The sequence below is a fragment of the Leishmania infantum genome, chromosome 34 (assembly GCF_000002875.2).
Source record: "Leishmania infantum JPCM5 genome chromosome 34".
Classification (NCBI taxonomy): Eukaryota; Euglenozoa; class Kinetoplastea; order Trypanosomatida; family Trypanosomatidae; genus Leishmania; species Leishmania infantum.
Genome location: NC_009418.2, coordinates 1 through 12,134, shown reverse-complemented (window position 1 = coordinate 12,134; position 12,134 = coordinate 1). Strand labels below are relative to the sequence as shown.

Genomic DNA, 12,134 nt, shown 5'->3' with positions numbered 1-12,134 from the left:
GCATTGCTGTGCCGCGTGCCTACGACTGCATCGCACCACGCAACAGGGCCGTGCCAGCGCAAGCAGACTGGAGTTGAGCTCATGTTGCATGGCCGGATAGGCACGTTGAACAGTAAAAAAAAAAAAAACTGTGGCATCCACTTGAGTCGTTCAAGTCCGACTGCGGCATTTTAAGCTCCACCTGTTCACACACTATCATCAACTGTTGCTCAAGTCCGTCAGCCTTTTCGTCTACCATGTCAAAGTAGACTTCAGCCAAAAAAGTACATAGCAAGCAATAAAAACAGCATTTTTACCCTTTCACGTATAAGGGCAAAAGCAGATCGAAAAGCAATGAAGGTAGCGACTTCCCTTTGATACATTTACGCACAGCACAGTAACTCGAAGGGCGCCCACTACGGTTTTCGAATGTCCAAGCTCACGCAAACTTTTGGGATTCAAGCGAACCGCGGTCGCTGCGCGCTCTGGAACCCGGGCCGCGGGCGCGAAAGCGGCGGCAGGTGCGTGATGCCTTCCAGCTCTTCAGAAATGGCAAATATGTCAGCACGATCCGCAGGCTTTTTAGTTAGCATTTTCGTGCGCACAATGTCCATGAGAGCCCTAAACTCCTCGGGGCAGCCCTCCTGTGTTTTGCCCTTGTATCGCTTCGGCACTGCCGCCATGACCTCCATCGGGTTTGCGTCAAACGGCATCTCGCGAAACACCAGCACATAAATGATGACACCAAGTGCCCAGATGTCAGCTTTGGTGTCGACGCGATCCTTCGACCACAGGTCCAGTGATTCAGGCGGTCGGTAGAGAAGCGTCATCCTTGACCCCAACTCTGACTCAGCAGCAGATACCTCTTCCGCTGACGTGGGTGCGTAGAACTGCCGCGTTGCGCTTCCAAAATCGCATAGCTTCAGCCGGCCTGTATCGGTAAACAAGAAATTTTCAGGCTTAATGTCCCAATGAGAAACAGGCGGTGATTGTGAGTGCAAGTGGCCGATTGCATGTACAATATTGTCGACGATTTCGAACACCTCACGCACCGAGAAAGGCTGAGGGGACCGCAGTCGATTGTTAATGTACTCCTGCAAGGAAGGACCGTCACAGAACTCCATCACTACCCACATCTCTGGCAACGGCACTCCATGCCGATAAACTACTTCAGAATCGAGGTACGTTACTATATAGTCATTGGGGCAGACATCGCGGTAAATGCTCATCTCTTCAACAGCTCCCTGCTGCTGTTGCGTTTCTGAAAACACATACCGCTTCAACGCGACCCGTTGTCCACTGGCGTTGTTGTATCCTTCATACACGAAAGAGTATCCGCCCTCCCCGACCAGCTTCACTGCGGAATATTCCTGGCCTTTCACCGCCACTCCAGACGGATGTGTGCTTGACGTCGATCCTATACCGTATGAGCTGATGAGGCCATGGAAGGGCTCAGGACAAAGTGAAAAGTAATTGCCCATTTTCGCACACGACACGCGTTCCGCGGATTCTCACGAAAAAATGCGAAAATTCTCACAAGCATACTTCCGGACATGTACCACAAGAAATGCAGGCAGAGGAGACAAATCAGTATAGAGAATTGCGTAAGGGAAACAAAAAGCTCAACACAATGATGACATCTGTCCTCCAGCTCTGAGAGTAACTAAGTTACAGGCAGCAGCGCAAGAGGAGGTCACTACCGAGGATAAAAAGTGGGGAAAAGCAGCGCATACGCGCCTTTCTTCACGGTTGCAACTATCCGAGAGGGTAACACACTTTCCCTGAAGCAGTACGACAAAGGGCACTTTTTATCTCTTTTCTTGCGGACTCATCAGCAAATATTCATGAGCAGGCTCGTCGCGAGGCAGTCAAAGGAAAGAAAAAAAAAGGAAGTGAACAGTAAGGAGCTCTGTTCATACCTAGTTCTAGGGGCCGACATCGAGGCTTACAGGCGCCAATTTAGCACTTTCACCGTAGCGGCGGCCCAGTGCGATCACTAGCCCCTGCTTCTTCAGCGCATAAAACGTACTCCACTGCATCAGAAGCTCGCTTCACATTTCACTGAGAAAACTCCACAGCAGCCGTCGATTTCACTACTACTTATTTTTTTTCTTCTTGTGAGCAGTACTCCTCAACATGATGGATTGACAATCAGAAGCAGGTGGCTCCTTCCCCTCCGCCCCTGGCCGCACCTATCAGGTAAGATTTCCGAGATATTCAACAATAGCCTCGTGTCTCCACAGCTTCGGTGGATGAGCAATTCGCGTTCCACCAAGAGCCAAAGTCTCTAATTTCTCACAATGAATCAGTCCCTTGACGCCCGGGGCATCGACCTCTGTGCCAATCAGTGAGAGCCATCGAATCGACTGCAAGCAGCCAAGTGGTAAAACATCTGTAATTCGGACGCAGTCGTCCAAGACAAGCTCCACTAGTGAACAGCACGAGGCCAGACCCTCTATACCTGAATTCGTCACCTTCGTACTCCAAAGATGCAGCTCCAAAAGATTAGCCAATCTCCCGAGATGGTTGACGTTGGAAACATGAACGCAGCCACCTAAATTGAGCTTTTCGAGTCGTTTGCAATTGGCAAGCGCTGCGATACCAGCATTGGTTACAGATGTTTCGTGCAAGAAAAGCTCGCGAAGCTGTTTCAATGCCCCAAGCACGTTGACATCAACAACCTCTTGGCACCCTCCCAGATTCACAATCTGAAGATGATGACATTTTTCAACACCTTCCAGCGATTCACTTGCTACGGGAGTGCGGCACAGTAGTAGACGTCGCAACTGTGGGAAAGCACCTACTTGCAAAGTGTCGATCTTGCGGCAGTCCATCAAGCTCAGTGTCCGCACCGAATGCCTGCATTTCAGGTGCTCCAGAAAAGAGGCAGCCACATTTGTGTTGTCGAGAACCAGACGGTCCACTGAGGTCGTTGGCATAGATTTAAACGTTGCGTCTGAGAGAGAAAAGCAATCCGATATTTCGACTATCTCCGCTGCCGTGCTAAGTGCGCTGAGCCATTTCTCGATTCTACCATCACAGCCATAAAGAGAAAGGGAGTTCAGCGATGGTAGACAAGGTGCCAAGTCAGCGTTTTTCATTCGCAGTTTGCCCAGACATAATGAGATGACTTCGTTTTGAAGAAGGCCAAGAATGTATAGTATTTGCCGCTGCACTACAGTGTCAACCCCATCGTCACTAGTGAGCTCAACGCGTGTTACTCTGCACACTGACCACGCATTTTTAACTGTGCTAATAACACCGCAAGCACCCAAGGGGGCATTGTGTCCTGCAACTGTAACAGTGCCCGAGTAGCGCCACCAGCCGACAGGAGGAGGCGGTCCATCGTTAGCGATGGTGATATTCATCTCAGTTCCTCCGTTCCTAAATGAAACTGATCCGATCGTGAGTCCTTCACCCGTCAACGCTAATTTTCGCGTAGCAGGAGAAAGAGAAGCCAACATAAGTCGCCGCCGCGTTGACAATGGGGAACGTTCCCCGCCTTCATGAAACTGGCATACCTCTGTGAGCAACAGGAGTGCCATGAGACAGTAGAATAAGTCCGCGCCTTCTGTGACTATGCACGGCGAAGAGGAACCGCAAGCAAAAGATGAAGAAGCAGTAAACAGATATCTTTTTCATCAGATAACAAACTTCACAAAAAATTCACATGTGGCCGCGCACGTCCATAACTACGAACCACGCATGTGCCAAAACGTACCGCTTTCCAGTGACTGTCAAGTCGGTTTTCCAGGGTCGACCTCCAAACAGATGCACCAGTCGCCGACCCACAGCTTCCAACTGTGTCGATTTCCTTGCCGAAAGTAATTCGGCAAGAATTAAGATTGCAGGTGCGCGGTTCTTTTCAGCTCTCTTTGTGTTCTTGTGACTAAGTCTCTGCGTCCACTGCATCGATAATTCACCTACCACACCATCGATTTTCCCTTTGGTTTGATCACTCTGTCAACGGGTGTCACCGCAGAGGCATCGCTTCCCCAGTGGGAGCCTGGTACCCCGTGTGGAAGTAGGGGGCCGTCTCCAGTATATTTGCACCTTTTAAAACTACCCATGAAAAACTGCTTTCCACATGTCCCCCTCCCCCCCCCCCCACACACACAAATATTCCCACAACAGTTGTTCATCTCGAGTCGCATCTTTACGACGCTAACCTCAATCCAGCGAGTTCTACAGGTTGTTCGCAACTTTATCGATGGCATCATTGAAAGCCTCAAGGAGCGGGGGAGAATACCTCCCAGCTCCGAATCCCGTACTGCTACTGCTACCTCCTTTGCTTCTCAGCACGCAAAGCCAACGAGCATATTGTGCAGCTGTTCTTTGCACTGATACCGTAAATCCTCTTTTCGTACTCGATTTGCAACGCCACTCTCATGACAGGGGAGACCTCAGCGCGGGGCACCTAGGTCCGGCACCCCCACTCTGTGTGGGGAAGCCAGGCAGCCCCTGTTCCTGCCAATGCACGGCCACTGGGGGCGGTGACAGGGTCAGGCACCTAAGACATGGGCGAGCCAGAGCAATTCAACGCTGCTGATGCCGGCGGTCAGCTCCTGGATGGCGTTGCGTCGGAGCCGCCAGCGAAGCGAGTGGGGTGCAGAGTTGCGGGTGGAGGCCGTGCTCAGATGACGGAGTCGGTGCATTGCTGTGCCGCGTGTCTACGACTGCATCGCACCACGCAACAGGGCCGTGCCAGCGCAAGCAGACTGGAGTTGAGCTCATGTTGCATGGTAGGACAGGCACGAACAACGACAACGACACAGGAGTTGTTCAACAGCCCAACAGGTGCGGAAGACATACCTCGCAGGCATATATATATATATATATATAATCTCAAAACACGGAAAATGATGATATTCTCCACACGGACAATGCGATTGTACTGTTACTTGAGTTGAGAACGCATATGTGTTCACTTGCCATGTATCGTCTCTCTCTATAACCCCAGAGGTGCTACTTTATCACACTTTCCGTTTCTCCCGCATCTTTCTCTCTGTTCTCACCTACACCTTGCCCTATTTCATTATCGAGGATTTAGCGTATCCTGTCAAAGGGCCCTTTCTCGCCATCATAGCTCCTTGCTTTCTCAGCGGACAAGTCTTTTTCCCCTCCTTCTGCGATGCCGTGCTTTCTCTCAGTTCTGGGCGCCGTTGCCCTGGGTGCGATTTTTTTCAAGGTTATCGGCTTTGTCAAGATCAACTACCTGACATCCCTTAACATGAAGAAGCGTTACGGCCACGCCGGCGACTGGGCAGTTGTAACGGGCGCTAGCGAGGGTATTGGCTACGCCATGGCCCTCGACCTTGGCCGCCGTGGATTCAACGTGTGTGTCATTGCACGCACCTTGTCGAAGCTGGAAAGCGTTGTGGCGGATCTGAAGCAGCTCGGCGTGCAGGGCAAGGCCATTTCGTTTGATTTCGCCTCGGCGACCCCTAAGCAGTACGATGATATGTTCGCAGAGCTCGACAAGATTGAGATTGCCGTGCTCGTCAATAACGTTGGCGTTAACTACACCTACACCAACAATTTCGACGAGGTAGATCTTGAGACGGACCTCCGCCTGCTCAAAGTAAACTGTGAGTCCAGTGTCCGCATGACCAAGTATGTGGTGCCGAAGATGAAGGCGAAGCGCTGTGGTGCCATCCTTATGCTCGGCTCCGTCTCCGCCGTTACTCCTGCCCCGCTTCTGTGCACGTACGCCGGAACGAAGGCCTTCAACTTGTCTTTTGGCTCTGGTCTCCACTACGAATTGAAGGAGTTTGGCATTGATGTTCTTGCAGTGTCGCCAAACATGGTAGTGAGCAAGATGACACAAGGTCTTAGCTCCCGTAAGCCACGTGAGACCTTCCTGATGGTGAACGCTGACAACATGGCGCATCAGACGCTTGACAAGCTCGGATCTGTACCTCAGACTCCCGGTCACCGCAATCACGCCGTTCTGGAGGCAATCGTGAGGGCACTACCCACCGATTATGTGTCGAACAAGATCTTGCAGACGCATAAGTCTATCAAGTGTAAGGCTGAGCGAAAACGCGAATAGTCTCCTCTGCGCGCTCTGCAGGGTGCTACCTGATTTTTTCTTTTTTTTTTGCCGTAAAGCAAGCTTTACTTGACAGCTCCATTTTTTGTCCTCTTTGTGGTTTCGCTTTCATCACACCGTGATACGCATGTTCTTTTTTATCTTTTCAATGAACTGTCTGTTGGCCCGTTTATTTGCTGAGCAGTTTATGGACGAACAACGCACTGGAAAAAAAAACAGCTCTTTTCTTCTCTCTGTGTGACTGCTGCTTTTGACCTTGTAGACCTTGGGGTACGGGTGAGATCGTCCTGAGCCCTCGTAGTGACTAGTGCACGACCTGAAGGGCTCGCTGATTCCTCAGCACAGATTCATGTGCTGTACACATTTGAGTTGTGTAGAAGTTGTTTTCCTCAAGCACACTACGGGTAGGTCTTACTAGGGAAATGCGAACGCCGGACACACCATAAAGTTCACAGAATGCAGCGAAAAACTGCTTTTTCAGGAAAAATACAGAAAGAAAGTCACACACATTCTTTTTCATTTTTCTCTGATGCAATAATAGGCTACAAACGTTCTCCATAGGGAAAGCCATCACATCGAATGATATGTTCTAAGCGTTTGTGCTCGTACATCGAACCTCATGCAACCAACCACCCCCAAAAAAAATGAACAGCCGACCACCGCCTTTGCGACCCTTTAACCTCACGAGAACTGCTGTCTTCAAATTTCTCAGCAAGTAAATTGGTACGAATCAGACCTGCAAGGAAAGGTGAAAGCACTTCGATTCTTTTTTCTCCCTATTGAAACCTAGTGGCAGGAAAAAACGGCAGGATGATTGAATAGAATATGATTATGAGAATTGAAGTCAAAAGTCATACGACATTTGAATGAGGTGCTTTTCATTTTTTTCTACTCTTCTCTATTTCAGGCCTCAAGAAGCTGAGTGAATGTTTCACTTCCCCCATCTCGTCTCCTCGGCTACCGACAACGGCAGGAGTTCCTCAGGAGGTATGGCACTTCCCGTCTCGCTCTTCGCCTCATGTGTGTGTTGATGAGCACATGAAAATGAAGGATATTTCCAACACAGTACAGCCTGTACTAAGAGGCGGGGGGGGGACAAACATAGAGAAGAACGAAAAATAAACGAAAACATACAATGTCCGTATAGTCTGCCTCATGAGCCGGAGGATTTCCTCTTAGTAGATATGGACATGTGTTGGAGCGCATGTTTTTATATTTCCAGATAAGTAACTCAACTTTTATTTATTCTGGCAGCCAAATCTAAAGTAGTACTTGCTTTCTGACAAGGAGTAGCTTCCGTTGACATGCACAGCGTGTTCTTTCTCTCGCGAGATGCAACATTTCCTTCCACTCCAGAGCATTTGTACTCAAGCAGCTTTATTTCTCATTGCGTTAGCGCATCCTGTTTTTCTCAACTCCCTCTGCTCTCCCTTCACCGCTTACACGGCTTTTGCCGGTGGCGAAAACCGTTCCGGCTTCACACTAGTCATAAGGTTCCACTCCTGCAGTTAGTCATGCGCATTTCGACCGTCTCCTTTGCACGACGTACATATGATGAGGTGTGATGTGCCAGAAATAAAAACATCAAAATTCCCTTTTCACCCAAACCCGCAACACAACTACATTGCTGTAATCGTTTGTTTCCACCACAGCAGCGCTTGACTGTGTGAATTCAAAGCTTATCCTTGATACGCGTTGTACTCTTCTCCAACCAAATCGTCGTAGTAGCTATCATCTATAGTTTCCCTTTTTTTCAGGCGCCCATCCGACCATGCAACATGAGCTCAACTCCAGTCTGCTTGCGCTGGCACGGCCCTGTTGCGTAGTGCGATGCAGTCGTAGACACGCGGCACAGCAATGCACCGACTCCGTCATCTGAGCACGGCCTCCACCCGCAACTCTGCACCCCACTCGCTTCGCTGGCGGCTCCGACGCAACGCCATCCAGGAGCTGACCGCCGGCATCAGCAGCGTTGAATTGCTCTGGCTCGCCCATGTCTTAGGTGCCTGACCCTGTCACCGCCTCCAGTGGCCGTGCATTGGCAGGAGCAGGGGCTGCCTGGCTTCCCCACACGGAGTGGGGGTGCCGGACCTAGGTGCCCCGCGCTGAGGCATTTTCCCATCGTCAAGGAACTGTTTTCTTCACAAAGAAAAATAGAAGCTTTCTGTTCTTCGGTACTCCATTCAAAATTACGTCGCACTGTCTGTCGCTGTATATCTGAAACGTCGACAGCTCTATCCGCACACAAATTTTGGCCACAACGCCTCGTCTACGCAGCGATTGGAGCTGGCAACTTGTGGAGGTCGATTTGCCAGCAAAACGACGTTGCATCGCGGTACCCATCGCGGTACCAGTGGTGTCAAAAAAAAAACCGTTCCTCTAGTGCTTAAGAACCACCCCGTTTTTTTGTGAAAGGTAAATCCTGCGAATGATTGCGCTTTGCGGTCTGTCTGCAACCCACTGTCCGAGTGCACTGTGCTACCCTCTGAAGTTTATTAGCCCCTTGCGGCTGTAAAAGTGTGTGTAGAAGACCCTAATCTAAGACCATAAACGCTTCTGTCCCGGTGTGCAACCGTTACTGCGAGGCTGACCCCGGAAAAAATAGCAGTAGCAGCATAAACACTCGTGGTTCACAACACAGCATACGACTCTAAAAACGGGCGATGCCGGTGCTCTCCAGAGTAGCAGGCTCACCGCACGACCACGGAACATTCGAACCGTTATTTTCCTTTCTCAGACTGCGCCACATTCGATGACGGGAAAATGCCTCAGCGGGGTATCTAGGTCCGGCACCCCCACTCCGTGTGAGGAAGCCAGGCAGCCCCTGCTCCTGCCAATGCACGGCCACTGGAGGCGGTGACAGGGTCAGGCACCTAAGACATGGGCGAGCCAGAGCAATTCAACGCTGCTGATGCCGGCGGTCAGCTCCTGGATGGCGTTGCGTCGGAGCCGCCAGCGAAGCGAGTGGGGTGCAGAGTTGCGGGTGGAGGCCGTGCTCAGATGACGGAGTCGGTGCATTGCTGTGCCGCGTGCCTATGACTGCATCGCACCACGCAACAGGGCCGTGCCAGCGCAAGCAGACTGGAGTTGAGCTCATGTTGCACGGCCGGATATGAACGGTGAAACAAAAAATATTGTTGTAGAAACCCCCTCACTTCGGTGCGCTGATAGCGAATGAGGTAGACCACCCTGACCACCTTACCACTCTTTCCCCCCGGCCCGGGAGCCCCTTCGCTGGCGACCGCCAGAGGTGCTCACCGCGGTGTAGACTTCTATGACTTAGAGGACTGCTCTCAGTCGCACACAGCAGCCCTTGACACTGCAGCCGGCTGTGACGTCTTCTGCCGCAAAGATGATGCTGGTGGCTAGTGCTCCTTGGCGCGTGCTGCAGCAGAGTAGTGGATGGAGCAAGACTCAGTGCATGCCATGCATTTTTGGACGTGAACTACCGCAACCATCTCGGCAGCTTGACTTTGTTGTCCGGGGACTGCTGCTGGGGCCCATCAAAGCCAGCCACTGGTGTGCGCGAAGTCTGCGGCTTTTGTTCGTGCTCAGCATTGCAGCCGATCCTTAGGGAGCACTGTGAGCTCTTAGCATCGCTGTCCTCGTTGGCGCGTGCTGTCCAGCACATGTCCGTGAGGGCCAACAGAAGCGGCGTCAGAGATGTAGAAAGTCATAGCAGGTGTCCTCCAGTGGAGAAAATGTTGATGGCGCGGTGCACGAGGCTCCCGCCACCTGCAGCGTAGACAGGGTGCACAACATCCCTGAAACTGATTGAGGTTCACAAAACGCAGCTGTGTAGGAGCATGTGCCGGAAGTCGTTGAAGCCGGTGCTGCTTGTTGTGATTCAAAGCGATATATCCTTATCCTGCGCAGGAGTGTTTGACTACTTTGGCTGACATGGGCACTGTGTTGCACTCTCTGCTCCTCTTTTCTCTTTCCCATCCACGGCATCCTTCCCGTCTCTCTTTTCATAACCATCTGCTTTGCACTGCCTTCACTGTAATAGTCACCTGAGGTGAACGTCGTGGTGTGTTTTTGATTCCCTGGTATCGCCTTCACAGTATTATCGCTTCGCGCCATTCAGGCGGTCTCTGCAGCATACCCATCAACTGTTGCTCTTCCCTCCCTGCTCCAATGCTCCTTCAGCGATGTTATCCCAAATATCGCCATCAACGCGTCTACCGCATTTCTAAATCCCCACAAAACGTAACCGGAGACATAGAAAACGTATGCCAAGGATAAGACCGTACGCCTGCGTGCTGAGGTGCACACGCACACCCGAATAAGCCCATTTCTTCTCTCAATATCTCTCCCTTGCGCGATTTGTGCATCATAATCTCTCTTCCCTGGGTGCTCTTGGAATTCTTAACTATCTCTTTCTCTCTCTGGCGTGATCGTGTCCTTTTGTCTGCATGCTCTGCAGTCAAACCGCGCCTTTATAAAACTGATCCGCACGCTCTCCTCGTCACTCTCAGCTTCTGCACTTTCTCCAAGAACGACGGACGTTTCTGCCCTCATAGTCTTGTACACTTCATCCAGTGCGCCTCGCGCGCCAGTAAAGACGGTAAGCACCACCGAGGACACCATCCTTCTTCACAACACCGCGCCAGTGACGCCTGGCCTCACCACCGGTAAGACTCTTGCAGGACTCTTACTGCATCCATCGTCGGGAACCCACGCCTATGCGAACTGCCGAACCACGAGCACTGCCCTGCATGTGCAGTACAAGATGGCCACACCGGTACTAGTTGGCGTTGAGAGAATGACGGCCACCAAGGCCGCTGGCAGGGGGAAGGGCTACGGTGCGTTTGCGATTACGGGTCAGGGTGAGGGTTTTTCTCTCCACTGATTCCTTGCACAGCGACACCCTCTCCAACAGGACGGGGGCGTGACGGTGTACTGGTGTACTGGTGTACTGGTGTACTGGTGTACTGGTGTACTGGTGTACTGGTGTACTGGTGTACTGGTGTACTGGTGTACTGGTGTACTGGTGTACTGGTGTACTGGTGTACTGGTGTACTGGTGTACTGGTGTACTGGTGTACTGGTGTACTGGTGTACTGGTGTACTGGTGTACTGGTGTACTGGTGTACTGGTGTACTGGTGTACTGGTGTACTGGTGTACTGGTGTACTGGTGTACTGGTGTACTGGTGTACTGGTGTACTGGTGTACTGGTGTACTGGTGTACTGGTGTACTGGTGTACTGGTGTACTGGTGTACTGGTGTACTGGTGTACTGGTGTACTGGTGTACTGGTGTACTGGTGTACTGGTGTACTGGTGTACTGGTGTACTGGTGTACTGGTGTACTGGTGTACTGGTGTACTGGTGTACTGGTGTACTGGTGTACTGGTGTACGGGTGTACGGGTGTACGGGTGTACGGGTGTACGGGTGTACGGGTGTACGGGTGTACGGGTGTACGGGTGTACGGGTGTACGGGTGTACGGGTGTACGGGTGTACGGGTGTACGGGTGTACGGGTGTACGGGTGTACGGGTGTACGGGTGTACGGGTGTACGGGTTAAGGTTAGGGTTAGGGTTAGGGTTACAGTTAGGCTTAGGGTAAGGGTTATGGTTATGGTTAGGGTTAGGGTTAGGGTTAGGGTTAGGGTTTTTTTCTCCAGGTATTCCGTGCACAGGGACACCCTGTCCAACAGGACAGGGGCGTAACGGTGTACTGGTGTACTGGTGTACTGGTGTACTGGTGTACTGGTGTACTGGTGTACTGGTGTACTGGTGTACTGGTGTACTGGTGTACTGGTGTACTGGTGTACTGGTGTACTGGTGTACTGGTGTACTGGTGTACTGGTGTACTGGTGTACTGGTGTACTGGTGTACTGGTGTACTGGTGTACTGGTGTACTGGTGTACTGGTGTACTGGTGTACTGGTGTACTGGTGTACTGGTGTACTGGTTAGGGTTAGGGTTAGGGTTAGGGTTAGGGTTAGGGTTAGGGTTAGGGTTAGGGTTAGGGTTAGGGTGAGGGTGTACTGGTGTACTGGTGTACTGGTGTACTGGTGTACTGGTGTACTGGTGTACTGGTGTACTGGTGTACTGGTTAGGGTGAGGGTTAGGGTGAGGGTTAGGGTTAGGGTTAGGGTGA

At 51.4% G+C, this 12,134-nt stretch overlaps 3 protein-coding genes across 3 annotated transcripts; 1 reads left to right on the top strand and 2 right to left on the bottom strand.

Moving 5' to 3' along the window:
* Positions 1-437: 437 nt before the first annotated feature.
* On the bottom strand, positions 438-1,460 carry LINJ_34_0030 (putative protein kinase; the record flags this gene model as incomplete). The annotated part of the gene is made up of 1 exon (XM_001468353.1): positions 438-1,460. One exon carries the CDS (start codon positions 1,458-1,460, stop codon positions 438-440), a length of 1,023 nt encoding a protein of 340 aa, XP_001468390.1.
* A 714-nt stretch (positions 1,461-2,174) lies between these two features.
* On the bottom strand, positions 2,175-3,524 carry LINJ_34_0020 (hypothetical protein, unknown function; the record flags this gene model as incomplete). The annotated part of the gene is made up of 1 exon (XM_001468352.1): positions 2,175-3,524. One exon carries the CDS (start codon positions 3,522-3,524, stop codon positions 2,175-2,177), a length of 1,350 nt encoding a protein of 449 aa, XP_001468389.1.
* Positions 3,525-5,110: 1,586 nt separating this feature from the next.
* LINJ_34_0010 (conserved hypothetical protein) lies at positions 5,111-6,031 on the top strand (the record flags this gene model as incomplete). The annotated part of the gene is made up of 1 exon (XM_001468351.1): positions 5,111-6,031. The coding sequence occupies one exon, from the start codon at positions 5,111-5,113 to the stop codon at positions 6,029-6,031; it is 921 nt and encodes a 306-aa protein (XP_001468388.1).
* Between the last annotated feature and the right edge of the window lie 6,103 nt (positions 6,032-12,134).